General features: G+C 41.3%; 1 protein-coding gene across 5 annotated transcripts in view; it reads left to right on the forward strand.

Moving 5' to 3' along the window:
- Positions 1 to 27,627, forward strand: part of LOC132104209 (CUB and sushi domain-containing protein 3-like) — a 435,094-nt gene that overhangs the window by 320,557 nt on the left and 86,910 nt on the right. For all 5 annotated transcript variants that reach the window (XM_059509502.1, XM_059509503.1, XM_059509504.1 and 2 more), the window contains 8 exons: positions 18,620 to 18,733; positions 19,241 to 19,336; positions 20,314 to 20,517; positions 23,167 to 23,291; positions 24,502 to 24,598; positions 25,484 to 25,588; positions 26,023 to 26,141; positions 26,282 to 26,351. In XM_059509502.1, the coding sequence (XP_059365485.1) occupies positions 18,620 to 18,733; positions 19,241 to 19,336; positions 20,314 to 20,517; positions 23,167 to 23,291; positions 24,502 to 24,598; positions 25,484 to 25,588; positions 26,023 to 26,141; positions 26,282 to 26,351 (930 nt within the window). The remainder of the gene's footprint in view (positions 1 to 18,619; positions 18,734 to 19,240; positions 19,337 to 20,313; positions 20,518 to 23,166; positions 23,292 to 24,501; positions 24,599 to 25,483; positions 25,589 to 26,022; positions 26,142 to 26,281; positions 26,352 to 27,627) is intronic.

The raw sequence follows: 27,627 nt of genomic DNA on the forward strand, positions 1-27,627 counted from the left end.
GTGGCGAAGGTGAGAGTGTGCGGCAAGGAGATTCAATGCCTGGTAGACACAGGCTCCCAAGTGACGTTGTTTGCTGAGAGTTTATCCGAAGAAGTGTTTGGGAAACAAGGGGCACCAGGGGCGGAGGCCCCCTGGCTTACTCTGAAGGGCGCAAACGGCCTCGACATCCCATATATTGGCTACCGATTGACGGACCTAGAGGTTCACGGAGTGATGGTCCCCCAGAAAGGTGTGATTATCGTGCAAGACCATTGTCTGGGTGCACATCGAGCCCTGTTGGGCATGAATGTCCTCGCTGATTGCTGGGAAGAGCTATTTCGGGCTAGGCCCGTATCGAAGATACCACCTGCAGAGAGGCCCAAGTGGGAGTGTGTGGTAGCTGACTGTCGAAGGGTGCAAATGAGCCAAGTCCGCAGGGAACAGGAAGAGGTAGGAAGAGTGATGTGTCGTTTTGCTTTGTCTGTCCCCGCAAAAAGTGAGGCTGTTGTGTGGGCGCGAGTACCGCCCCGAAGAGCGGGCCCAGAAGAGTGGGTGCTGGTGGAGCCCCATGTGGATTGTCCACAAGTGGAAGTGGCACGAGGATTATCGACGGTCCGGCGGGGGAGAGTCCCCGTGAGGATACGGAATGTACATCCATACGCGGTGCAACTACATCGGCACCAACGATTAGCCCGTCTGACAACGGTTACATCCCACCAAGTAAGGGAAGAGAGGGATATTAGTTTTCGTCAGGTGTGCCCCACTGTCATCGAGGTGGCCCTGACACAAGTAGACACCCCATGGGGTGGTATGGAGAGGAGTGTGCCGAGCCACCTGGCGGGTGAGTCGTTACAAGGGGAGGATTTAGAGCAAGCACAGACACAGAAGTTACAGGCCCTCCTTCGGAGATGGCAGCATGTGTTCGCCACCCACGACGAAGACTACGGATGCACCCAGGTGGTACAACATCATATACCTACCGGGGATGCAGGGCCCAGCCGGGAGAGGTATCGCCCAATTCCGCCCACTTTGTATACCGAGGTACGTACACTCCTGCAAGGCATGCTGAAGCAAGGAGTTGTTAGGGAAAGCAGCAGCCCGTGGGCGGCCCCCATAGTGCTGGTGCAAAAGAAGACGGGGGCTTGGAGATTCTGCGTGGACTACCGTAAGCTGAACCTCGTGACTAAGAAAGACGCTTTCCCTTTGCCACGGATCGAAGATTCGCTTGCCAGCCTCACGCAGTCGGCATGGTACTCTACCCTAGATTTGGCCAGTGGCTACTGGCAGGTGCAGGTGGCCGAAGCAGACCGGGAGAAGACTGCCTTTACAACCCCGTTTGGACTATTTGAATGGGACCGGATGCCTTTCGGGCTCTGTAACGCTCCGGCCACCTTCCAGCGGCTGATGCAGCGGTGCTTGGGAGGTCAGTTAATGGAGTCAGTATTAGTTTACCTGGATGATGTGATTGTCTACTCCCCAGATTTTGATTCACACCTGAGGCACCTCGAGGAAGTCTTTCGGGCCATGGAGAAGTACGGATTGAAACTACAGCCCAATAAGTGTCACTTACTACGGAGAGAAGTCAACTTTCTGGGCCACGTGGTCAGTGCGGCTGGAGTGTCCGTAGATCCTGGAAAGGTATCGGCCGTGAAGGACTGGAAGGCCCCGAGGACAGTGAGGCAAGTGCGATCCTTTTTAGGATTTGTGGGATACTATAGGCGTTTCATAAAGGACTTTTCAAAAATTGCTAAACCCCTTAATCAGTTGCTGGTTGGCACAGGTCGTAACCGGGGCCGGGGGTCGCCCAACGTAGATTGGGATGCAAATTGTGAGTCGGCGTTCCAGACATTGAAGCAGGAGCTGCTACAGGCCCCTATCTTGGCATACGCAGATTTCACAAAACCATTCCTTTTGTATACAGATGCCAGCAATCTCGGGCTGGGAGCGGTGTTGGCTCAACGGCAGGACGGAGTTGAGAGGGTCATCGCGTACGCCAGCCGGAGCCTCCACCCAGCCGAGAGGAACGATGCGAACTATAGTTCTTTCAAATTGGAGCTGCTGGCGTTGAAGTGGGCCCTAAGTGAGAAATTTAAAGACTACCTCTGGGGTGCCAAGGTGACGATCATTACAGACAATAACCCATTAGTACACTTACAGACGGCGAAGCTGGGAGCCGTGGAGCAGCGGTGGGTGGCCCAACTGGCCAACTTTGACTATCAACTACAGTACCGACCAGGGCGTGAACACACGAACGCGGACGTCCTCTCAAGGCTGCCCGAAGCGGAAAGCCCCGGAGGGGCCAGCCCGGAGGAGGGCTATATGGCAGGAGCAGTAGAGGCACCAGGCAGCAGACAAGAGGCCGTGCCTGAGAACTGGGGATGGGATCCCCGTCGGTGGAGGGAGAGACAGGCCAGGGATCAAGATGTGCGGCTGGTAAGAGAATGGCTGGAACAGGGCCGACGGCTGACGCCAGCGGAGAGGTTAGCCCAGACGGATCCTGGGAGGAGGCTGCTGGGGACCTTGGACCAACAACGGCAGGACGATTGGGTGAGTGCCTTGCCAAACCTCCTACAGGCCTATAACAACAGTATACATAGTACTACGGGTTACGCTCCCACTTACCTGATGTTTGGCAGACACATACGAATGCCTACTGACCTGGTCCTAGGAGTGATAGCCGACCAAGAGGAAGCAAGTGTAACGGAGTGGGTGGGGCGCCATCACCAGCGCTTGCATTTCGCCTACGAGCAGGTGTCAAAAAGGATACAGACGGCAGGAGAGAAAAGTAAGCGGTTGTATGATCGGACTGCTAGAGAAGCCCCTCTACTGCCAGGAGAGAGGGTGTTGGTGAGAGATAATCGGCGGCAGGGGAAGGGGAAACTGAGTGACCGTTGGGAGGCCACCCCTTATGTAGTCTGCCGGCAGCAGAGGCCGGGGCAGCCGGTCTATACCATCCGGCCAGAAGGGAAGTCAGGCCCCGACCGTGTGGTGCACCGGAACATGATTCGCCCATGCCCTAACTACCCTGAAGCCGTGGAAGAAGTCCCCACGGAACCTGTACCAGCGGCCCCCTGGATTGAAGGTTGGGCTGTGGTACCAGGGAGACCCGTGGTGGCACCACCCCCGATCGCCCCGAGAGAACCAGAAGCAGCCCCTGAACAAGCTGAGCCCGATTCACCAGTGAGACGATCCCAGCGAGAGAACCGAGGCCGACCCCCTGCCCGCTATGGGGAGTGGACAGCCCGAGGACGTTCTAGGGACTAGAACGGATTGGCGGGGGAGGATGTCACAAGGTGACGATCTTTAGGGGCGGAACCAAAATTCGGGAAGTTTGGTTCCGCCCGGAAGCGTTTCCGCCCGGACCGGAAAAACAGAACACCGGAACTTCCGGTAGCGCCGTAAGAAGGAAAATCAGGGAATTCGATGCACCTGTGCCTAGTTAGGGACAGCGGTTGGTGATTGGAGGATACGCTGGACAAGGCAGTACTTAAGGCCAAGTTATTTCCCAGTCTCGGAAGCTCTTTTTGGTGTGTGTGAAGCACTGGGTTGTGCCCGTCTTGGTACGCTGCTGGTAGCTGTCTAACTCTCTCTCTCCCTCAGGCTGGAATTGTATGATTGTGAAGACATCGCGAACCTTAAAGGTTGAGAAGTGAACAGATTATACGGCGAACTGAGACGACGTGAAAGAGGGGATTGGAAGTGGCATTGATGTGAGTACTAAGAGTCAGTCGAAAGTGCCCTGTATATTGACCTGGCGTTGTGTAGATCTCTCCAGGAGGAGGAGGGCGGCCCTACCCCTAATATAGTGTGGTGGGAGAGCCGAAGGAATACTTATTGAAGTAGTCACAACGACGACATCACTAGCTAGGCCGCATATTCCATCGCCAGATCCGAACCAAGCGAAGTGAAGGAAGACGGGTGTCCTTTCCGTACACTGAGTGTGGTGGGTGAGTCTTCGTGCTGTGAAAACCTATAATTTTGACGTGGTGCTGTATATTGCTGTGGGCTGCTGTGTATTGCCGTGTGTCCTGTCAGATAAACCCCCGCCTTCACGCACTTCGGCGTGGGAGGACAAGGAGATTGCTGGTCCTAGCCTAGTTCAGTACAGTATATGTTGTGAGCGTGCTTCAGATCTCCGGAGATAGCACGGTACGCTGTGTCCAGCCCAGAGGTGAAAGCCATCCAAAGCAGAGTAACTGTGTTTTGTGTCCAAGTTGATACCTGTGGAGAGGAAAGGAAAGAGAGTGAGTAACACAAGGAGAAACAGAGGAAACCTGTACTTACAGTGCGCTGTGTTCAGCCCAGAGGTGAGAGCCATTCAAAGCAAACTAACTGTGCTATTGTGCCCAAGTTGATATCTGTGGAGAGAAAAGGAGAGAGAGGGAATAACACGAGGAGGAATAGAGCGAACCCTGTACTTACAGTACGCTGTGTCCAGCCCAGAGGTGAGAGCCATTTAAAGCAAACTAACTGTGCTATTGTGCCCAAGTTGATACCTGTGGAGAGAAAAGGAGAGAGAGGTGAATAACACGAGGAGGAATAGAGCGAACCCTGTACTTACAGTACGCTGTGTCCAGCCCAGAGGTGAGAGCCATTCAAAGCAAACTAACTGTGCTATTGTGCCCAAGTTGATACCTGTGGAGAGAAAAGGAGAGAGAGAGTGAATAACACGAGGAGGAATAGAGCGAACCCTGTACTTACAGTACGCTGTGTCCAGCCCAGAGGTGAGAGCCATTCAAAGCAAACTAACTGTGCTATTGTGCCCAAGTTGATACCTGTGGAGAGAAAAGGAGAGAGAGAGTGAATAACACGAGGAGGAATAGAGCGAACCCTGTACTTACAGTACGCTGTGTCCAGCCCAGAGGTGAGAGCCATTCAAAGCAAACTAACTGTGCTATTGTGCCCAAGTTGATACCTGTGGAGAGAAAAGGAGAGAGAGTGGGTAACACGAGGAGAGACTGAGGAAACCTGTACTTACGCCGCTGCCTGTGGAGAAAGAGAAAGCGAGTGAGCACCCAAGGAACGAACTGTGTGAACCAGTACTTACTGTGAGCTGTAATCAGCGAAGAGGTGAGAGCAGAACCAAGCTGAACTAACTGTGCCTGTGTGTCCCAGCCGTTGCCTGTGGAGAAAGAGAAAGCGAGTGAGCACCCAAGGAACGAACTGTGTGAACCAGTACTTACTGTGAGCTGTAATCAGCGAAGAGGTGAGAGCAAAACCAAGCTGAATTAACTGTGCCTGTGTGTCCCAGCCGTTGCCTGTGGAGAAAGAGAAAGAGCCCGTTGCCTGTGGAGGAAGAGAAAGAGAGTGAGCACCTCGAGAACGAACTGTGTGAACCAGTACTTACCGTGAGCTGTATTCAGCGAAGAGGAGGAAGAAGGAGGGCGCTACGGATACCTAAGACTCAGGCCGGGGCCCGAGTCCTACGCCCCGGATCCCCGTGGCCCCCTTGCTCCCTGACCTCTTCCCGGCCATAGCCCATCTGGAGGGCCGAGTCAGAGTTTAGTTTTAATTGCCCTTTCCCTATTCCCCAAGCTATTTTTAAATATTTAAATAAAGATTGTTTTATCACTTACTTGTTCTCGTGTTGTTTGGCCATTGGGTCGGGTTTGGGGACCTCCTCGAGGTGGAAGTTGAGAAGGGGTGTGGCTTAGTTAAAGCATAGCCAGCCCCTGGGTGTGACATATTAGTAAATGTTGAAATTAAAATTATTTTTTCAATGCTTTAGTAGTATTGTGTATTGAATCTTTGTGCTGTATTTTCTGTTGCAATTTGATATGCAGTTTTCATATGCTACACTTTGCCCACCCAGTTTTATGTAGGCCACACACTTAAACATTTCTGGCCTCGCCCCTGCCTTACGTAACATATGTCTACCAAATTTTGCTATAAGTTTGATTGCATCATAATAATTTCTGTTAATAGTGTTTGTCGTCTGTTTGATTACGTCTTGAATTTTTTTATTTTTCCCCAAATTTCTGCCATATGTACATAAACTGAGTCACTACTGATAAGCTACTACTAAATAATATAGAAACATTAATTTTCTGTAAAGTTGCTTTGCAATGATTTGTATCGTAAAAAGTGCTATACAAATAAAATTGAATTGAAAAGTGTACTGTGTATATTTATATTTTATGTACATATAAATATGCACACATACAGAAATTTATGTAATATTTACTTCTATATAATATAAATTATATATATATATATATATATATATATACATGTAAATATTTCTTAAATATAAATATATGTGTTTGTTTGTATTGTATTATAAATACACACGTTATGTAAACAAAAACTTTTATTTTGGATGTAATTAACTGCAATTAATCAGCCCTAAATGACATTTATATCGTGTGTGTGTGTGTGTGTGTGTGTGTGTGTGTGTGTGTGTGTGTGTGCGTGCGTGCGTGCGTGCGTGCGTGCGTGTGTGTGAGGGTTATTATAGTTTTTAAAAATTGTGTTATAGTTAAGAATTCGTTTTACCCATTATATAAATATATAAAGGGTGTTTGTGAGTGTATGTTTGTGTGTTTTATATATATATTTATTTTTTGTGTGGATACATGAAGATACATGTACTGATGTGGCATAACACACAACGTTATTTCAGTATTTCAGTTGATCATTAGGAATTTGCTTTGGGGTACCTTCATATGGTGTGGAAAATCAAAAAACTTTCAGCAACGTAGCAATTCTAAATGAGATATTAAATAAACTCCCTTTTGGAATGCCCGAAGCGACCATTAGGCCAGTTACACTTTCTATATTTTCTCTTATGGCTGTCAGTTAGAAATAGTCAACTAAATAACTTTTCCCCTGGCTGACTCTGACCTCCATATAAACACAAACACACACTTAAAACAGTCACAGTTTCATGTCTTTGACATAGACGCTGTCTTGGAAAAGGATCACTCCTCTCTCCCTCTACAAAGCTATTCTAAAGCCTGTGAGAATTGGGAATTGCAAGCCCCTGAGCCAAAACATCAAAACAGAAAAGAAGTCAAGGCAAAGTTCATTTACCAGGGAGAAAGAGAAAGCAGAGGAACACCAGGTCTATGTGTAATGCTTTTGTTGTGTTTCCTGACTCCAGTCAAACCAAAGGTGCTAAAGTTCTCTCCTCTGGTAAATCACAGTCAAGCAGGCAAAAAGTGCCATTTCTTGACTTTGCCGTTGGCTAAGGGCAGTAAAGCACTATGTTTTCCCAAAGTAATTCTCAGATTAATATCTCAGCGGTAGGGTGGTTATGGTGCTTCACTTTTAGTTGCAGTGTTTCCTTTTTAAGTAAGCTACTAAAGAGTTTTGACAGCTGGAGATTATTTTGTACAAATATTTAAACAAATATTTGATTTTAAAAGCGTTAAAGGAATAGTACCCCCAAAAATGAAAAATTCCCAATGATTTACTCACCCTCAAGCCATCCTGAGTGTATATGACTTTCTTCTATTAGTCGAATACAATCAGAGTTATATTTAAAAATCCAAGCTTTATAATGGCAGTGAATGGGTGCTGAGATTTTGAAGTCCAATACAGTGCATCCATCCATCATAAAAAAGTACTCCACGTGGCACCAGGGGGTTAATAAAAGCCTTCTGAAATGAATTGATGCATTTGTGTAAGAAAATTAAATATTCTTATTTAAAACTTTATAAAGCATAATCTCTAGGTTCCACTAACTGTCGTATGCAAGTTCACAAGAGAGTGGTGTTCCAGTGGTTGAAGTAGGCGTACGTGTAGGATAAGAAGTGACAAATGCAGAAGCGAAGAAGAGAGAGCAAAACAAAAGACCGGTTACGAATTAGAAGTAAAAAATGAGGATTTGTAAAGAAAATTGTCAGAGGATTTCAGTATAAGTTTACACCACCAAAATAGCACTCTGACACACCGTATGAGACAGTAAGACAGCACTAGCCTGTCTTCAGGGATAATTGCAAGCTTACGTATGCAGTTCTGAAGTATACATGTTTCGAATTATATAGTCTTGCTCCCATATACAGTTGTTTGTTTTACTGTGCTAAAATTAAAAAGTAAAAATGGAATGTGTAAATGTTGATGTTAGTCTCTCCTATTTGACTATAGATAGAATCCTAGGACGACATAGCAGCAGTAACAAATGCAACTGTACTTTAGTCATCAGTAGATTCTTTTGTCTGAAGTAATTTGGAGTACACCTATTAGAGAGACCATGATGCAAGGCACTTAACCTCTGGAGCAACCTGGTGTTAAGTGCCTTGCTCAAGGGTATGGTGATTATGGTTCTTGTTTTGAGGGATTGGGTACCACTTTCCCAGAGGTTTTTCCCTCAAAGACTCCCGGCACTGCTAATGATAATGAACTACCTTGTATCTTGAAAGCAACTGGCTATTAAAAATATATTATAGTTAGTATAATAATAATAATAATAATAATAATAATGAAGTCAGTGCATGTTTGGATTTAGATTATCTTTCAGACTGCAAAATTGCAGCAATGTGTTTTCAAGGTAACGAATAAAAATAATTCTAAATAATTAAATAATTCTATCATATTTTATGTGGAAAATAATTTGAAATAGTTTATGATTGCTGAGGTTTTTATTTTATTTTATTTTATTTTATTTGGTTTTATATATTATTTTATTTTATTTTACTTCCTTACAATATTGAAATGGAAGATTTACTGTTGCATTTTTTGAGAAAAAACTAATATCTGAAATGTATGCACGTTTATTTAAATTATTGTTAGAAAATATTTCAGAGATTGGCTTGCTGTTTTATGTATTTTTTAACACTTATTTAGTAAATATATAAAACACTGAGTCTGTGAGTGTTGACCACTACACCACACAACTATAGCTTACTTAAATTGCCAGCCAGCGTTCCTGGAAATGTTTGTTTCTCCCTCAATTTAATGTAATGAAAAAAGAAAAATATTTTTCCTCTGCTGCAATGTCTATGTTTAGATATAAAAAGACTTTTAAGCTACTCCCTTCCATTTTCTCATTCTCTACATCTGCGTGCAGCATGTGATGATTCCTCTGTCCCCACCATGTGGTGAGCGGGCAAGGTGCTATCTATCCTCGGCATACGGCACTGCAGATAGAACATCCTTCACTGATAACAGGCACACAGGTGGCACTACCTTGCTGTATTTTCATTCCTGTCTGCACATTTGTGTGTGTGTGTGTGTGTGTGTGTGTGTGTGTGTGTGTGTGTGTGTGTGTGTGTGTGTGTGTGTGTGTGTGTGTGTGTGTGTGTGTGTGTGTGTGTGTGTGTGTGTGTGTGTGACTGATTTGTCAATCTGCAGTGAAGGTTTGCGCGTGTGTGCATGTCTCATCCTCGCTAGCTTTTCGGAATCTCCCACCTCAAAGAGATCCTGGCAGATTGTGCAAGAGCATCTCTGTCCCTATGGGACCAGGCACTGATGTGTGGCGGATGACCAGCCCATGCCTGCAAATCCAGACAGGTGTGCAAGGAATCAGAGCAAATACCTCTCCCATCTAGCCTCGAGCAAGATGATGGCCCTGGGGTATAAATCCCTGCTTGAGTGACCTCTCTCCTCAGAGTCTGACTGAGAGCCCCTCGCTGTAAGGAGAGAGTCTAATAAGAGAACAATAGCATGTAGAGGCTCGGACAGCATACTGAACAGTGATATGTGCTATATGAACCGTATGGCCCTGGTGTGTATACACGTGTCTGGATCAGCGAACTCACTTATTAACATGTATATTCTATTCGTGCATATAGTCGAATGATGATCTGATCATTCATTTCCATGGAAACAACAAATGTCTGCTAAAGCAGTGTTTGCCTGTCTAAGAAAAGACATCTGAAAAATACCACCATTTTGATAACAACACCAGCATTACACCTCAACCAGGGTTACTGTAGTTGTAGTTGTTACTGTGGTAACACTTTAGTTTAGGTGCAAATGCTCACTATTAACTAGTTGTTTATTAGCACACATATTACTAGTATATTATATAATTAATTTAGAATTTATTACTATTACATCTAAATAACTTGACTTTCCTGAAAAGTGTAAACGCATTCATTCTGCAGAATTGTATTTCTTCTTTTTCTTCTTTTTTTAAAGCATCTTCTTTTTTGACCCCACAACATTGACTCAAGCATTGGTGTGAGTTTGTGGGTGGTACTGTCTGTTTGATTGTCCACTGAATTATGGAGGGCAGTAAGAGTATTTGACATTATACCAAGATGGTGGCGCGTCCACACGCAGCGGCTTCTCTCTGTCCCGACAGAATGGTGTTTTCGTGTTTTATGTCTTGTGAGTCGCAGTGTTTTTTTACGTCGTTATTGCGTCTACCTGTCTGTAAGCGCGCATACAGTCGCGAGTTTCTGCTCGATGTCGGTAGAACCGCATTTTTACAGTTAAACTCCGCGCACTTGGAACAGCTACGGGATCTCGATCTGCTACGGAGGCCCTCACCATCACCGACCCCCACTACTGCATCTCGCCCACAGCGGAGGCGCCACAAGCGGTATGAGAGGAAGCAGAAGAGGGGTAAACGCGGAGGTATCCGGGCTAACGGATGTGTGGGTTAGGCTAACGGCTAACCCACACAAGCCATCTATCCCCACCATCATACTGGCTAACGTACGCTCGTTGGACAATAAACTGGACTACATTGGTTTACTACGCTCAACTCAGAGAACTGTAAGAGACTGCTGTGTTTTTGTGTTCACGGAAACATGGCTCAGCAACAGCGTTCCAGACGGCGCTATTTAGCTCGACCAGCTGACGTGCTATCGAGCGGAAAGAGCTCTCGTCGCAGGAGGAAAAACCCGCGGCGGCGGGCTTTGTGTTTACATCAATGACGCGTGGTGCCGCGATACTGCTGTGATCTGCAAACACTGCTCACCCCTGGTGGAGATTATGATTATTAAGTGCCGGCCGTTCTATCTGCCGAGGGAATATACTGCTGTACTGCTCATTTCTGTGTACATTCCCCCGTTCAACATCATCAGCAACAGGAACGACGCACTAAATGAACTGTCCCAGCACATCAGTGAGCAGCAGACAGCACACCCCGATGCTTTTCTCATTATAGCTGGGGATTTCAACCATGCTGACTTAAAGGGTGTTTCCAAAAATACTATAACACATTAACTTTCCAACACGAGGTAATAACATTTTGGACTTTGTTTACACCCCACAGAGAGGAGCTTACAAAGCCCTCCCCCTCCCCCACCCTGGAGCCTCAGACCACATCACTGTCATGCTAATGCCTGCATACAGACCGCTCATTAAAGTCGCCAAACCAGTTCAAAAACAGATTCAAGTGTGGCCAGAAGGATCATCAGAGGTTCTTCAAGACAGCTTCAACACAACTGACTTGTTTAAGCAGGCTGCCACATACAATAACACCACTGACCTCCAGGAGTACTCAGAGACTGTCACTGCCTACATCAACAAGTGTATTGATGATGTAACGGTCACAAAAACCATCACTGTCCGGGCCAACCAGAAGCCGTGGATGACAGGGGAGGTCTACAGACTTCTGAAGACATGGAACGCTGCCTTCAGAGCTGGAGATGAGGTGGGCTTGAGAACAGCCAGGGCCAACCTGTCCCGCGGCATCAGAGAGGCTAAGAGACAGCACTCCAGGAGGATAGTCCATCAATTCAGCGACAGCATAGACACTAGGAACCTGTGGCAGGGGATACAGACCATTACGGACTACAAGCCCCCACCACGGACCTGTGACAACAACATCTCTCTGCTAAATGAGCTGAACACCTTCTTTGCTCGCTTTGAGCAACAAAACAGCACCACTGCACAGAAGACTCCACCTCCTCCCGGCGACCAGGTGATGATGCTGACCCCAGACAGCATGAGGAGATCCTTCAGCAGGATCAATGCACGCAAAGCTCCAGGTCCTGACAACATCCCTGGGCGTGTACTGAGAGATCACTGATGTCTTCACAGACATTTTCAACGTCTCACTGAGTCAGGCTGTTGTTCCCACATGTTTTAAAACTACCACCATCATTCCAGTTCCGAAGAAGCCATCTCCATCCTGCTTCAATGACTACCGTCCTGTTGCACTTACCCCCATCCTCATGAAGTGCTTTGAACGGCTAGTCATGCACCACATCAAGTCTGCCCCCCCCCCCCCTGGACCCCTTCCAGTTTGCATATCGGTCCAACCGCTCGACCCGATGATGCCATCTCCACTACCCTCCACTCAGCACTAACACATCTGGACATAAAGGACTCATATGTCAGAATGCTGTTCATTGACTTCAGTTCAGCATTCAACACTATCATCCCTCAACAGCTTATTTACAAACTGATCCAACTGGGGCTCAACACTTCGCTGTGCAACTGGCTGTTGGACTTTCTGACTGGAAGACCTCAGGCAGTACGGGTCAGCAGCAACACATCCAGCACAATCACACTGAACACTGGGGCCCCCCAAGGATGTGTGCTGAGCCCCCTCCTCTTCACTCTGCTGACCCATGACTGCACACCTTCACACAACTCCAACCTTTTTATTAAGTTTGAAGATGATACAACTGTGCTGGGTCTCATTAGCAACAAAGATGAGACAAACTGCAGGAGCAAAGTGAGCCGCCTGGCCGGGTGGTGCAGGGACAACAATCTCTCTCTGAACATGCAGAAGACAAAGGAGATTGTTGTTGACTTCAGGAGAGCGCACACTCAGCACGTTCCTCTGACCATCAACGGTGCGACTGTGGAGAGAGTGAGCAGCACCAAGTTCCTGGGTGTGCACATCACAGAGGACCTCTCCTGGACTGAAAACACAGCAGCACTGGCCAAGAAATCAAATCAGCGTCTCTACTACCTCCGCAAACTGAGGAGAGCCAGAGCCCCACCCCCCATCATGTACACCTTCTACAGAGCAACCATCGAGAGCATCCTGTCGAGCTACATCACTGTGTGGCATGGCGCCTGCAACGCGTCCTGCCGAAAGACTCTGCAACGCATAATGAGAGCGGCTGAGAAGATCATTGGTGTCTCTCTCCCCTCCCTCCAGGACATTTATGGAACCCATCTCACCCGCAAAGCCCTCTGCATTGCAGGTGATCCCACACACCCATCACACAGCTTCTTCAGTCTGCTGGCATCAGGTAGGAGACTGCGGAGTCTCCAGGCCAGGACCAGCAGACTGAAGGACAGCTTCATCCACCAGGCTGTCAGGAAGCTGAACTCACTCCCGAACTTGCCCCCCCCTCCCCTCTTCTGCCCCAGGCACCACTGAACTATAACCCCACCAACCCAACCCCCCTCCCCCACTAAATACGATGAAATGCACCAGTCACTTTGTGCAGCATTGGTCTGCTCACTACCTCATTCTCCATGGAACTGACATCATTCCACTACCTCATCAGTCATTAAATAAAATAACTGCTCTTGAGCCCTTTGTCAATTTAATCAGACTTAATAAGATTTTGTTTTTGCACTAAATAATCTTTTATCTGCACTGTTGTTCAATTGATTAGCACTCTATCTGCCTTTTGCCTTGCGCTGCTTTATTTAACTTTATTTTTAATTTTATTATATGTCTTTTTTTACATTCCCTTATTGTATAGTTGTGTCTACATTTTATATTTTGATCTAGATTTTGAGGGTTTAATCTTAATGTTATCTGTGTGCACCGGGGGTCTGAGAGTAACGCAATTTCGATTCTCTGTATGTATGTACTGTACATGTGGAAGAATTGACAATAAAGCAGACTTAAACTTGAACTTATTTTAGCAATTCTGTTTGCTGATGTTAGTTACACACCTCCCATTTAATCCACCTGAGACACAGGTACATTCCACTCTGTCCTAATAAAATGTTTCCGCCGCTGTTACACTCTTGTCATGTCAAAGATGGACGGCTGCAGACTAATGGAAAGGAGTTGATACACATGTCTTCGGAGGGGAGACGCAGACTTGAATGGGGGTTATCTAATTAAGGGCCTTTTGAACCTGAATAAACACTTGAACGGAGATGGAGATCCAGGACTGAGGTCCAAAGTGCAGTGTTGGTTTGCTGTGCTTGCATTTCAGTAGCAGCCAAGCTTAATTGTACCTACAGTGTTAATTAAGCCGCAAAGGAAAGATCCGTCTAGCATTATTTACCTTTCAAAGACGAAGAATATTAGCTGTGATCTTTATTAGTTCTCCAGGAACTTGGTAAGGACTTGAGACTATTATATTCCATATGCTTAAATATTCCATGTTATTCCTTAGCGGAGCACTTAGCATGTTGGGAAACGTTTTATCCGCAGCATTCTCATTTTAATTGCTTTTTCTCTGTACAGAAAGGTTTATGGAACCCTAAAGATATTGGGTTATTGCTTATTGTCATCTGTGCAATATGACTGGACATCCCGGTTTCAATGTAATTTCATGTTTTAGACATTTTCACAGTTCTTCTGAAGGTTTTATTGCACTTAATATGAGTTTATGACTTGATCAGCCATCTCTAATCCAATCTTAACCTAACCTCAAGTCATGCTTCAGGCGCAAAACATTTTACGTATGACTTAACGATCTGAATTCTTTTTTTATTCCCTCTCTTTGCTATGAAACATCCATATTCTATTCAATTCCTAAAGGAATGGTTCATGCAAAAATGAAAAGTCTGTCATCTTTTATTTACCTTCATGCTGCTCCAAACTTTCATTCTTCTGTGGAACTCAAAAGAAGATATTTTAAAGAATTTTTGAACCATTGTTTTCCGTACAATAATGGACCCCAATCATTTTGGACACCACTGACTTTCAAAACATAGAAAAAAGACATTAATTGAAATATCACCTCTTGTGTTCCTCACAAGAAAGTAAGTCATAAAGGTTTGGAAAGTCATACAGGTTTGGAGTAAATTATGACAAAATGTAAATATTGGATGAAACTATTACCTTAGGATTAGGCTAAATATTAGAGTTGCTTGTAAGGTTGCTGCAAAAGCAGGGTGATACTATCAAGGGTTATTTTTATTTTGCTCTAACTGCAAGAATACTGTAGGACAGGTATCCAAGCATACTTTGCAGATTATGCTAATTAAAGTAAATTGAACTCATGCCTCTCTCCACCTGAGTTGTCAAAGGGAGAAGGAAGGTGTGTCCCATCCCCATTCACTTCTGTTTCTTTCAGAGAGCAAATTAAATTTGTGATCCAGTCCAGCTCCATAGATGGAGAGACAGGGGGAGAGGCAGAGAACCACACAGCTGTTTTTTATTTCTGAATTGTGTAATTCATGAGAAAAGAGGGGAAAGGTGAGAATTAATCACAGGCCTCATTTCCATAGCAACCGGTAAGCATCTGTCAGAGTTTGTTAAGCGTAAGAGGATGTATGGAAAAGGCCAGTCCTCTGTAGTGGTGCAGAGGAGAATCAAACAGTGAATTAAAGCCAAAGCCTTTTCTAAGCGTGTTAGCAAGATCTGCATGTGAGCGATGCTTGTCATACATACTTTCAGAACATTCAGATGCTTCTGCCCTATGAGTGCATGAAGACATTGTAAAAAGGCATTTTCCGGGTATATGGTACAAAATGAAACTCATGGTCAACAAATGGTCAACAAAAACAGAAAGTACAGTATCTAAATTAAGCTAAATTAATCTGTTAAGCTTTGAGAGTTAATTTATCTAACATCCACTACCATTGGACCTTTTTTTATGTTTTTAAATCTCTTATACTGAAAAAGGCTGCATTAGATTGTGAAATATTATTATTATTATTTACCCATTTATTTTTAGCGTTAAGTGAATAGAAAGTTCAAAAGAACAGCATTAATTTGAATTATTTTTATAATTTTTTTATTTTATTTTTTTTATTGTCTGAAAATCTTTACTGCCACCTTTGGTCAATTTAATACATATTTGCCTAATAAAAACATAAATTTCTCAAAAAAATAAATAAAAACATAAATAAAATAAATTACTGACCCCAAGCCTTTGAATGGTTATATATCTAATAGTTTTCACAACACAAAATGAAGTTTGTGCATCTAATTCTTTAGAGTGCTTTTAAATGCATTCTTAAGTGATGGGACACAAAGTGTACCCTATTAGTGGAAAGTGCCAGTACTATAAATAGAAATCTGCCCAATTACTGTTTGTGAGTTGCTGGAGGAGTGTGCAAACTATCAGAGCTGTGAATATTGATTTGTGCATCCACTCGTTTTTTTGGTTACTTTTATTTCATTTCCTGCACAGACCACAGACCATTGCTTCATCTCGAAGCACTGTTCACATTTCATGCACGCATCTAGTTTCAAATAGCATCTCTCATAAAAAATAAATAAATTGCTACACAGAAGCAAAAGGAATTCTAGGAATGGCATCAAGAAGCCGAGGAAGAGCTTTGTATCAGGAATTACTGAACTCTTGACACCTGAGTGCTCTATGGATCGTGCAAAGGAAACAACCTCCTTAGTTGTCTGTAAATGTACTGTAGTCTGAATTTCAGAATTAAGGCTACTTAATGTGTTATTTAGAAGTGAATGCAGCTTCACTGTATTTAAATGATATTGATTGAGTGTTTGAAATGGATCAAGTTTTCGTTTTAGTAGCACTTAAAGTATGTCATTTTGTAAGGTCTTACATCTGAAGAATGTTAATATATACTTTTTTTGAGCTGTACTTCTACTAAAATGCACTTTAGTGCAACTGTTTAATTCTAAAACATTTTGCACTTGCAGTTGTACAATATATATATACTTATTTTGAGGTCTGCTACTTAAATGCTTTTTGACATTTACATTTTAATGTCATATGAATATTACATAAATACATTTATTCTACATTTTGTTGTCCCAGAACAGTGCATTTTAAGCACAATTTCTCTCAGCTTCACTATACAAATGCAGTCTCTGATGAAGATCTTCTACTTTAAAACATTCCCAGAGTAGCAAAGCGATGCATTAGTGACTCCTGGCCTAATGTAATTATAATGGGTTAAGTATGATTACAATGTGTACTACTTAAGCCATGTAAATTATTAATAGGTGCGTAAAAGGGATCCATCTTTTGTTGAGGTTCAAATTATAAAATAAATGAATAAATAAACAGTGAACTGGCACAGTAGCATTACTTTTATCTCCTTACAGATTGATTTGTTTCTTTTCATGTCCCCCATTTTGTTTGGTGCATGAGAGCGAAACCTTAACGGGCACAATTGTTTTCTGACATGAAGTGGTAATTGTCTTGGCATCGCTGAAGCCCTGGAGATGTGGAAACCTCAAGAATAATGCACTGAGGACTGCCGTTATCTTCCCTTCTATTGTTTTTATCAAACACATAGGGGAAATGTCTACTCCCAGCACGCACTCTGGCAATAGACTTGATGAGCCATGATTCATTTTTCAGAGTTTGCAGCCCCCTTCAGGAACAGCCTAATTTCATAAGTACACACTATAGCTCAATTTCCAAATCTGCCTGCTGCCTACGTTCATAGGCAGCTGCCTTCTATGATAGCATCCTAACTGAAATTAAACCTCATAAGAAACAGATTTGGAACTCTCTACATAGGTAGGAACTCATACAAACTTTTTTGTAGCGTTTGAAGCACACAAATACAGAGTAAAACTTTTTTGCCTTCTTAGCCAATGGAAGCCATGCATGAGCAATGCATTAAGACATAGAACTATAATAAATCTAAATCAAAAGTTTTCCACTGATTTCAGTTTGCTTTTGATTTCACTGAACAATATCACTTCGTTTTTGATGTTAGTCTGTGACATCAAACTGGTGAAAAATGCCATTTGTTTGAAGCCACTGTATGCGATGTCAATAAACCAATCAGTTCTTGGTAATAAAGCTCTTTGTTTACCTCAAATGACAAATAAATCATTTTTTTTCTAAATTGGTTTCTGCAAGAGTTTGATTACACGCTTGTATTACCAAGCAGAGAACTGTTTAATCACACAGTAGCAATGCTGAGCCTCAATTTATACTGTTTCATGGCTTAACAACTGTATCTGTGCCCAGAACTTATTTCTGCATTTTGACACTTGAGGTCTCTATATTTAAAGCCATTTTTCAATTAATTTCACCATGGCAACAAAAGTGAGATGCCATTGAGGTAAGTAGAATCCATATGCGTACGTAGGTTTTGGTTGTCATACCATGTTTTGTTCAGTCTACTTTAATCCTTAAGATATACTGTAGAGTAGTGATTTCATGTAATGATGAACAGCATACTAATGATTTTCTCCTAATGGTGGAAACATCAAAGCATTGGACAGCAAATGAGACTGTAACAAGTGCACCCAGTGGAGGACAAAACCAGTGCACAGTAGCACTAAGCATGATACCAACACATAATAGGGAGATGTTACAGCAAGATAGCCAATTTAAAAGATTTAAATAAACATACAGCCTTATTACCTCTGAGAGCTGTCGCGGGTTTAAAATGTGCAGATCTATTGAAGAAAAATGATTCTGTATAATGTTCTTGCATACAAGTACTTAGTGGCGTCTAATTAGGAATCTGAATATGTCTGAAGAATACATACAGAAGGTCTTTCAAGTCACATTTGCTGCTTGTTAGCTTCCAGCTGGGATCTTAACATTTGAGGGGTCGCTTGGGTTATTGTATGGTGCATAGTTATTATCATGTTATGGTCAGTGTTTTATGAAACACTTTGACACTTTGCCTGTTTTTCCCCCTTTAGTTCTATTTGGACAGTTTGTCCTGTTCCAGACGTCACTGAATGATGTTGTGGACATTTATGATGGGCCAACACAACAGTCCTCTCTGCTGTCCTCTCTCTCAGGATCTCACTCAGGTAAAGTTCAAACCTGATGTCCTATCTTTGCACTTCCCATACTTCAAATTGGATGCATTACCATTCATCACAAGTCATTGTTCAGATGTGAGATTGTTATTGCAAAACATAAGAGGTGCACAAAGAAATGGTGTTGCATTTTCTGTGCTTTAGGACTGCATTATGTCATTTGCTATCTATTCCATAGCTTCAACACACTAAATTCTGGGTGTTTATCTCATAATCTGTCTTCATCACATCTGTTGGATCCTCCTGTAGTAGAGGTATCCTTCAGTGGCTTTTAAGCTGAAAGGCTGTTATTGCCGTTTGATTGAACAGCCACATGGGAGTTCAAAGTAAAAAGAGACCCTCGATTCAGGCATTTCCCCTTTGCAAATATACTTCTCTATCAGGAGTCTTTTGAAGCCAAAAGAAGGAAAAATGATGCTCAGTGCAGTGATTTTTGATGTGTGCAGATCGCTCCGAAATTCAATTTTAAGATTTATTTACTCCCTGTCTCTTTTCCAGGCGAATCGTTGCCCTTGAGTACAGGAAATCAAATAACTATCAAGTTTACTACAGTTGGACCAGAAACTGCCAAAGGCTTTCATTTTGTCTACCAAGGTCAGTTTTCAGCTCTATCAAGAAAATATATATATATTGTTGTGTACAAAATGTAGCACCATAAAACAATGTTTACTGTATTTATACAATGTCAAGACTATTGAGGATATTTTTGGTACTTGCTAAATATTTCATATCTACTTTTCAAAATGTATAATTATTGAGGATATTTGTTTTAGTGCAGTTGAATGCATCATAAATCTTCCCTATAGCTTTTCTTTGCTACAGTAAATGTGGCATGGAGTACACTTTTTCCCAGGGTATTTAGCCCTTTTACATCATTTGCTGCAACCAACTCCAAAGAGTTTTTGTCACTGTGTTTTCTGCTTTGTGGACATATCAATATTTATAGTACTGTCAGCACTTCACTTTTTAAAATTATAACAATAACTACAGATTGTTTAAAAAATCTTTTAAAATCTTTAAAGAGCCACACAGGGCCTTGAAATGTAAAGTCCTTGTGTTCTTAAGCATTCCAGATATCTTTTTCTGCTTTAACCCTCTCCCACACATCTTTATTTTGGTACTTTGGGAGTCAATCAAACTGACTCAGCCTCTCAGTGACTGAACAACAAGTCCAAAACCAGTTGAATTATTTTATCCTCCACCTTTAGATTGATTTTTTAATTTTTATTTTTATTTGGCCCGGTTATATCTTTGTTTGATTTGGTTGGGTAGTGATTTCAGTTGGCATTTAAAAATATATATATGTGATGTTAACAGCAAAGGAACCCGGTTGAGTCTAGAATTTGTTCAAGGTCAGGGCCTGACATTTTCAGGTTGTGTTTGTTCCATTTACATGTTAAAGGAAGATGTGTACATTGAATAAAGGTCTTACAGGTATTATGTTATTTATTTATCAATGGTTAAAAAATTCTGCCACTATTCCACCTCAAAAGCCTTGAGCCACAGTCAAAGCAATTTCATAATTTACAAGGTAAAACACTCTAAGCTAACTCTCTACGATTATTTCACAGCTGTGCCAAGGACCAGTGCCACACAGTGCAGCTCTGTTCCAGAGCCTCGCTTCGGCAAACGCATTGGCAACAACTTCGCCGTGGGAGCATCAGTGATGTTTGAGTGTAACCCGGGCTACACACTCCACGGCTCCACTGCCATTCACTGTGAAACCGTCCCTGATGCCCTGGCTCAGTGGAACGACACATTGCCCACTTGCGTTGGTAAGTTCAAACCCCGCCAGCCCCTGAGAGTGATGCACAATCGATGTGGCCTTTTGTTTTCACAGATTTGGTTGTGTAGCCAAGCATAGCTAGCTGAATGATACATCACAGAGAAACAAAATGCAAGCTGAAGTAAAGCTGTGCAGAATGTGACAGGGAGTTTCTTTTTAGTTAATTAAGCAGATTTTGTTGGAGTTAACACAAGGAAACAGGCTGAGGCTGGCAGAGCTTCTTCCTTTTAGTCTCTTTGCCAATCTTTCTTTCTCTCTTACTTTTAAAAACATTATTATGTTTTTCTTGTCATATAGGCAAGGTGAAAAGAAACACTCTCCAGTACAAATACTCATAATAGATGAGTTAGCAGACCAACTAAATAGGTAATATGCTAATCCAGAAAGCTAGTCAGCTGGGTAACTGTGTGTTAACCAGTTAGGCTAATCAGTTAGTGGCATGTTGAAATAGATGGCTAGCTTTTATGGAATAAAAGCGTTGAATAGAGTACCGGTTAAAGGTTCGTTCAGCCTGTAGAACTTAAGGGTTATAGGGGAGCCTCTTTTCACTTAAATTTGGGACTACCAACAAGCAACCAATGCTGTCATTTTTTGAAAGAAGTTTTTGAAAGAAGTCTGTTACGCTCACCAAGGCTGCATCTTTTTGATCAAAAATACAGTAAAACAGTAATATTACCATTTAAAATAACTATTATCAACTATTTTTCAGTTGTGCTGCTATTATGAATTTTAAAAATTTAAATTTAAGTTAAACCTCAATATGATAATATAATATATAATAAGTTTCAATATGATAATATGATAACTATTATTTTTGTGTGTGTTTCTGTATTTCTGTGTCTTTTACTTGTTGCTACCTGCTATTTGGACAATTGTATTGTCACCTTTACACATTATTATTCAACAGTCTCAACACTCACATAGTTGTCATGACAGCTACAGTCATGGAGGTCCACCTTTAAGTTCACAAAGCTAAGTGGTTGCTAAGAATTAAAATTTTAGCTACCAAGCTCTATTTTGCCATTACCCCCCTCACATTCACTGCATGCTTTGGGTAGGACCTTAAAATGAGCAAACTGGTATTACTTAAAGCAAAAACAAAACTTTTTACATTTTTTTATTTGAGGTGTCACACCTGTCACAAACGCTTATAAAATATTGGAATACTGTAATGTTCACCATCTGGCTTATGTCAGGCATTTGCTTTATCGTGTCACACCTTATTTTATTTTTACCACTCATCTCTGTGTATTCTGCCTGAAAGGTCAGCAATCTTTGATATTTCACACGATTACCTGAGCACATGCTGCATTCTATATATCACTGGTTAAAAATGAATGACCCCAAAATTGCAGGGAAGTGAATTTGGTGAATAATTTAAGAATCTGACACAGATATATTGAGCCCTGCTGCGTATCTGGCCTCCCTGTTTCTTCTCCCTCTCTGTCCTGCACTCTTACCTTCTTTTTTTTTTCAGCAACGTGTGACATCAGTCAGGATGTCCCTACCTGTTCATAGCTGTTTAAACAAAGTGATTGGCTTTGACCTCTAGATTATCCCCTTGTCCTTGACAGATAGCATCTTACCTAAGCATAGGATAACAAACACAGTTCTGCCCCGCCAGAGTCAGATAGCAGCCTGTGCTTTTTTATTGACAGATCCACTCGGTGGCTTCTAGTGCTGCTATAAACAATAGCTGGCAGGACTTCAGCAAACAGGAGAAAATTGCTAAACACAGGCTGTCCTGTGGGAGCGAGGCGACATATTACACAGTCTTTGCTGATGTATATATGCTACATTGTGTTTTTTAAAGGTTCTCCCAAAAATCTAACTTCTGTCACCTTTTTCTCACCCTCAGGTTGTTCCAAATGAGTTTATTTCTTCTGTTGAACACAAAAGAAGATATTTTGAAAAACTTTTGTAATCAAACAGTTGACAGTAGCCATTGGCTTCCACAGTATGAAAAAAATACTATAGAAGTCAACTGTTTTGTTACCTTCTTCTTTTGTGTTCAACAGAAGAAAGAAACTCATACAGGTTTGGAACACGGACTATCACTTTAAATGGAATACAAATGAAAGAGTGTGATTTAGTGTGTGGATGGAAAAACAGCAGTCAGGAGAACTTGGAGAATGAGAAAGGAATAGTTCACCCAAAAAAGGACCCCATTAATTTTCATTGTATGAACATACACAGTTGAGACAGAAGTTATAGATTGAAATGAGGGTGAATAAATGATGATGATTTTTATTTATTGGTCAGCCATCTCTTTAAAATCTAGGCTGGAGAATCATATGCATATATCATATATCTCCTATATCTTTTTATCATATATCTTTTCATTGCTATATTTCATTACAATATGTCACAAATAGTATTTTTTTCATTTAATTATTTTTTTATTTTTTTGCTAATTACAGGAGCATGGTAACACCTACTCAGTATCTGATTAAAAAAACAAGTATATTTTTAAAGGCCGTATCAAGGCCTAGTTGTGAGTCATATTACAGCAAAGTTAGCTTTGATAATTCATTAAAAGTTTCTATTTTTTATGCTTATAAATTCCTTCCATTTACACAACGCGAAATGTTCATGCCTGTTGTAACACCCTTTCCTGTCTTTCGGTTTGTCTTCGCAGTGCCTTGTGGAGGGATACTGACGATGCGTAAGGGGACCATTTTGTCCCCGGGTTACCCGGAACCCTACGATAACAACCTCAACTGTGTGTGGAAGGTGTCTGTTCCTGAGGGAGCTGGAATCCAAGTGAGTGGAGGAGCTTGTTTGAAGTTCCTCAAATTAAATGTTTCAGACAAGAAGTGTGAGTGATGGAAAAGTTTAAACTATAATAAAGGGAATTCTTAATGTCTAATTAATTATGCATAAGGCAATGTTTAATTTAGAAATGATGGGGAGTACAGTTCTACAAACTTCAGTGCCAGTCTGCTCTTCACCTTGTCTTAATTTACCAAAAAAAGATTTAATAAATAAAATCACTCTCATTATACATTATAATCAGGGAAGCTGACAGTCACCCAGTTTCAATAATTATTGCTGCATTAAAATAATATGCTAAGTGTAGGTTGTTTTGATATAAACATTATTCAATATATTTTTTAAATGACCTTTCACAACTATATCAAAGCCATTTGAAGTCTCTGGCTGGCCTTCTAATTCAAAATCATCTTTTGGTCTTAATCATACATGTTCCTAGCAATTGTAGTAACCACTGTATCAAAACATACATTACTATTCAAAACATTACTATTTTAAGCTTGGAAAGATTTTTTTTATGTTTTTGAAATAAATCTCTTATGCTCACCAAGCCTGCATTTATTTTATCAGAAATAAAGTAAAAAATAGTAAGGTTGAGAAATATTAGTACAATTTTAAATAAATGTGTATTGTTATTTATTTTCTATTTTTTTAATTCATCCCTGTAATGGCAAAGCTGAATTTTCAGCTTTCTTCAGTGATCTTTCATAAATCTTTCTAATATGCTGATTTGGTGCTCAAGAAACATTTCTTATTATAATCAGTGTTAAAATGGCAAAAGCTGTGCTGCTTAAAATTTTTGTGTAACCAGTGATAAATTATTTCAGGATTCTTTGGTAAATACAAGGTTCAAATAAGCAGCATTTAAACATGCATCCTTGCCAAAATAAAAATATTAATTAAAGAATCTGACCTCAAAACTGTGTTTCATAGAAAGACAATGTGTAAAATTCAAATTTAAAAAGTTAATTGAACATCTATATGATTACCAATAAAATGTTATTTTAATTTTACTTGACTTTCCAGCATTTTAGTGCAATTTAATAAACATTCTGAGTCACCAGTTGCATCCAATGTAGATTAGTTGTCCAAGGTCTATATACAGTACATTGTGGAAAGGAGCTAAGTATGTTTGTGACATTGTCTGTGTTCTTTTGTTCTACCACTGCTTACTCATTTCCTTGTTTTCTTTATAATTCAGATCCAAGTTGTGAGTTTTGCCACAGAACATAACTGGGATTCTCTGGATTTCTATGATGGCGCAGATAACAATGCACCACGACTGGGCAGCTATTCAGGTGAGAGGTCAACTGCTGGAAACACTACTTAATTTTTCCTGTTTTGTTTTTATTTTTTCCTGTTTTTTGTAATCATAATGAATGAGGTTGGTTCGGCAGCATTCCCTTGGACAACGTCTTTATTTCAAAATCTTACTGCTGATTGCCACGATTGACCAATCAGAGTCAAGTATTCCAGAGCACCATATAACACACTTGTGTAATTCAGGTGTTAATTAGAATTGCAGGAATATTACATTAGAAGTAGTGGAATGCCTCTATCCAAACAAAATGATCTTTGCTCTTAGTCTTTACAATAAACAAATTTAAATGAAAACATCACAGATTCCTTGCCAGAACTTGATGCTAACAGCTTGCCATTGCTGAGCATTGATGGCTCAATTGTCTTCTTGTCGTCGAGAGACAGTGTACAATGTTTGGAAGAGTGTTTCTGAGCTGTTCCTGGAGGAAACACTGCTTTATAGTGTCCTGTTGGGAACAGTGACTTTATCTTGCTTTCAGGGACAGTCAAGGTTTTTATGGCTGCACTGTGGGAGCAGTAATTGAGACGGTTCCAGTTGCTCAGAAGATGACCTCAAAGTTGAACTGTACAGCAGGAAGTATTTAAAACCGTGAGGGTGCAGTATCACAAGACAAATGTTAACATGTGTACCAAAACTTTTCTTCACAGCATGGACATTAAAGATGTTCCCATTAATACAGTCTGATTTGGTCATAGGCCACACTTTGTTATGCTCTAAACGTTTTTGCTAGGTAATTCACTTATCTGTTTCTTATTTCAACCCCCAGCTAATGTGATTTTGACTGTGCAAATGTAAATAATTGCAGCTTTTCGTAATCTTCTGCAGTCCACTGCATGCATAACACAGTTTTCTCCTTTATCAGGAACCACCATTCCTCAGCTCCTGAATAGCACATCTAACAACCTCTACCTGAACTTTGTGTCAGACATCAGTGTGTCAGCAGCAGGCTTCCATCTGGAATATACAGGTACAACACAACAGCAGCGTAACAACAGTACTCTATTGATTCCTTTCAAATGACCGGACACTCTGTGTTAAATAAAGCCTACATTTGCAACCGTAGACCTAGACCTTTTCAAAATTTTCAAATCAGAATTTGGCCAAATGATCTGTATGGCTGCAAGTGCTGAGCCAGAGAGAGACACCTGTTCCACACAAAACAGAGCCAGATGTCCACACTGACATTCATAAAATAATTGTCCAGAAAACAGTTCTTCTAACCACGTGTTTTCAGTTACCAGCACACCAAATCCTCACAGGCTTGCTGAAATACAAATCAATCCTTTTAGGAGATTTAAACATCCTGAAATCTTTTGCACGCAGTAGCTGTCAGCGCTATTCTGTGGATACTTTCTTATATACCAGATGATTGCAACCGTTTTAAACTCTGTGTGTTTACAGCTATCGGCCTAGATACATGTCCAGAGCCTCAGACTCCAACTTACGGGATTAAAGTAGGGGATCGATACATGGTGGGAGATGTTGTCATGTTCCTGTGTGAGCAAGGATATTCTTTACAGGTGAGGCCAATGTGTTGTCTAAAACATGCAGTGCATCTGACTTATTTTGTGCATTGATCTTCTTCTTTTGTCATACATTCATTGAAGCACAGTTCTGTATTTGTGATTTGAAAATAATGATCTGTTTTGTTTCTGTCTAGGGAAATGCTCACATCACATGCATGCCAGGACCAGTGAGGAGGTGGAATTATCCGGTACCTCTTTGCATCGGTAAGGTCTTACGAAATGGATTGTGGAAGATTGTGTTTCTCCTTTTCAGATTCCCTTTCATCAGCAACTGAATAAGAGGCTCTATGATGGGTTATGTAAGTTTAGGTTGAAGTTTGATTCATCTCCTCCTAAATTCTTCTCCTGTCCCAGCAGGTTTTACTTCATTCCAATCGTAAAATGCAGAGTTTTCAATCACACCATAGAATTCTGTGATGGATTATCTGGTGTTCATTTGTGGGGCAGTTTTCAAAGTGAAAGCCAACCAGAGCCTTTACGTTTCAGTGTTTGGCTTCATCTTTCTACTGTTTTGGCCTCAACCAAGCTGAAAATCCTGAAATACCCAGCTCAGTAATTTACCACCCAGCTGCTCGTACACATTTTGAATGCAAGCGGTCCCACAACTTTGACTTTAATACTCCTTTCTGAATATTTTCTGCTCAACTCAAAGGTCAAAGATATCTCTAAGCTTGAGTTTTCTTGAGTAGGCCTACTGTTGTTTTGTCACTGCAAAAACCTTTTTCCAAATGAATGTCAAGCTTTTTTAACACAAACATGACCAGTAAAGCATTGAGACACCTTTGTTTTTCAGCACAATTAATAATATGTGGATTTTTATTTATTTTTTTCATTCTTTCTGTTTTTTTTTAAGGAAGTTAAAGTAAATATTAAAAAAGTCGCTGGGGGAATATTTTTAGCCAATAGCCAAATAAACATTGTATGGGTCAAAATAAATGTTTCTTTTATGCCAAAAATTATTAGGATATTAAGTAAAGATCATGTTCCATGAAGATATTTTGTAAATTTCTTACCATAAATATATAAAAACATTAATCATTAAATTTTTTTAATAGAAATATGCATTCCTAAGAATTCGTTTGGACAATTTCAAAGGCGATTTTCTCAGTATTTTGGTTTTTTTTTGCACCCTCAGATTCCAGATTTTCAATTAGTTGTATCTCGGCCAAATATTGTCTGATCCTAATAAACCATTCATCAATTGAAAGGTTGTTTTATTGATTGATTTTAATTGATAGCTTAATTATTGAAATTCATATTGATTTATAAATCAAAATTTTGAAAAATTGACACTTACTGTAAGACTGGTTTTGTGGTCCAGGTTCCAGGTGTGATAATTCATTACACTTAGATATATGTCACAATATAGAAGAAAATATCTGTTGCTTCTTCCATTTTGCAACTTTAAAGGTAAGGTGGTGCCTCTAATGGCAACAAGTGGAATTGCAAAAATAATGATTTTTATTATTTTTATTATCGT

The sequence above is a fragment of the Carassius carassius genome, chromosome 25 (assembly GCF_963082965.1).
Source record: "Carassius carassius chromosome 25, fCarCar2.1, whole genome shotgun sequence".
Classification (NCBI taxonomy): Eukaryota; Metazoa; Chordata; class Actinopteri; order Cypriniformes; family Cyprinidae; genus Carassius; species Carassius carassius.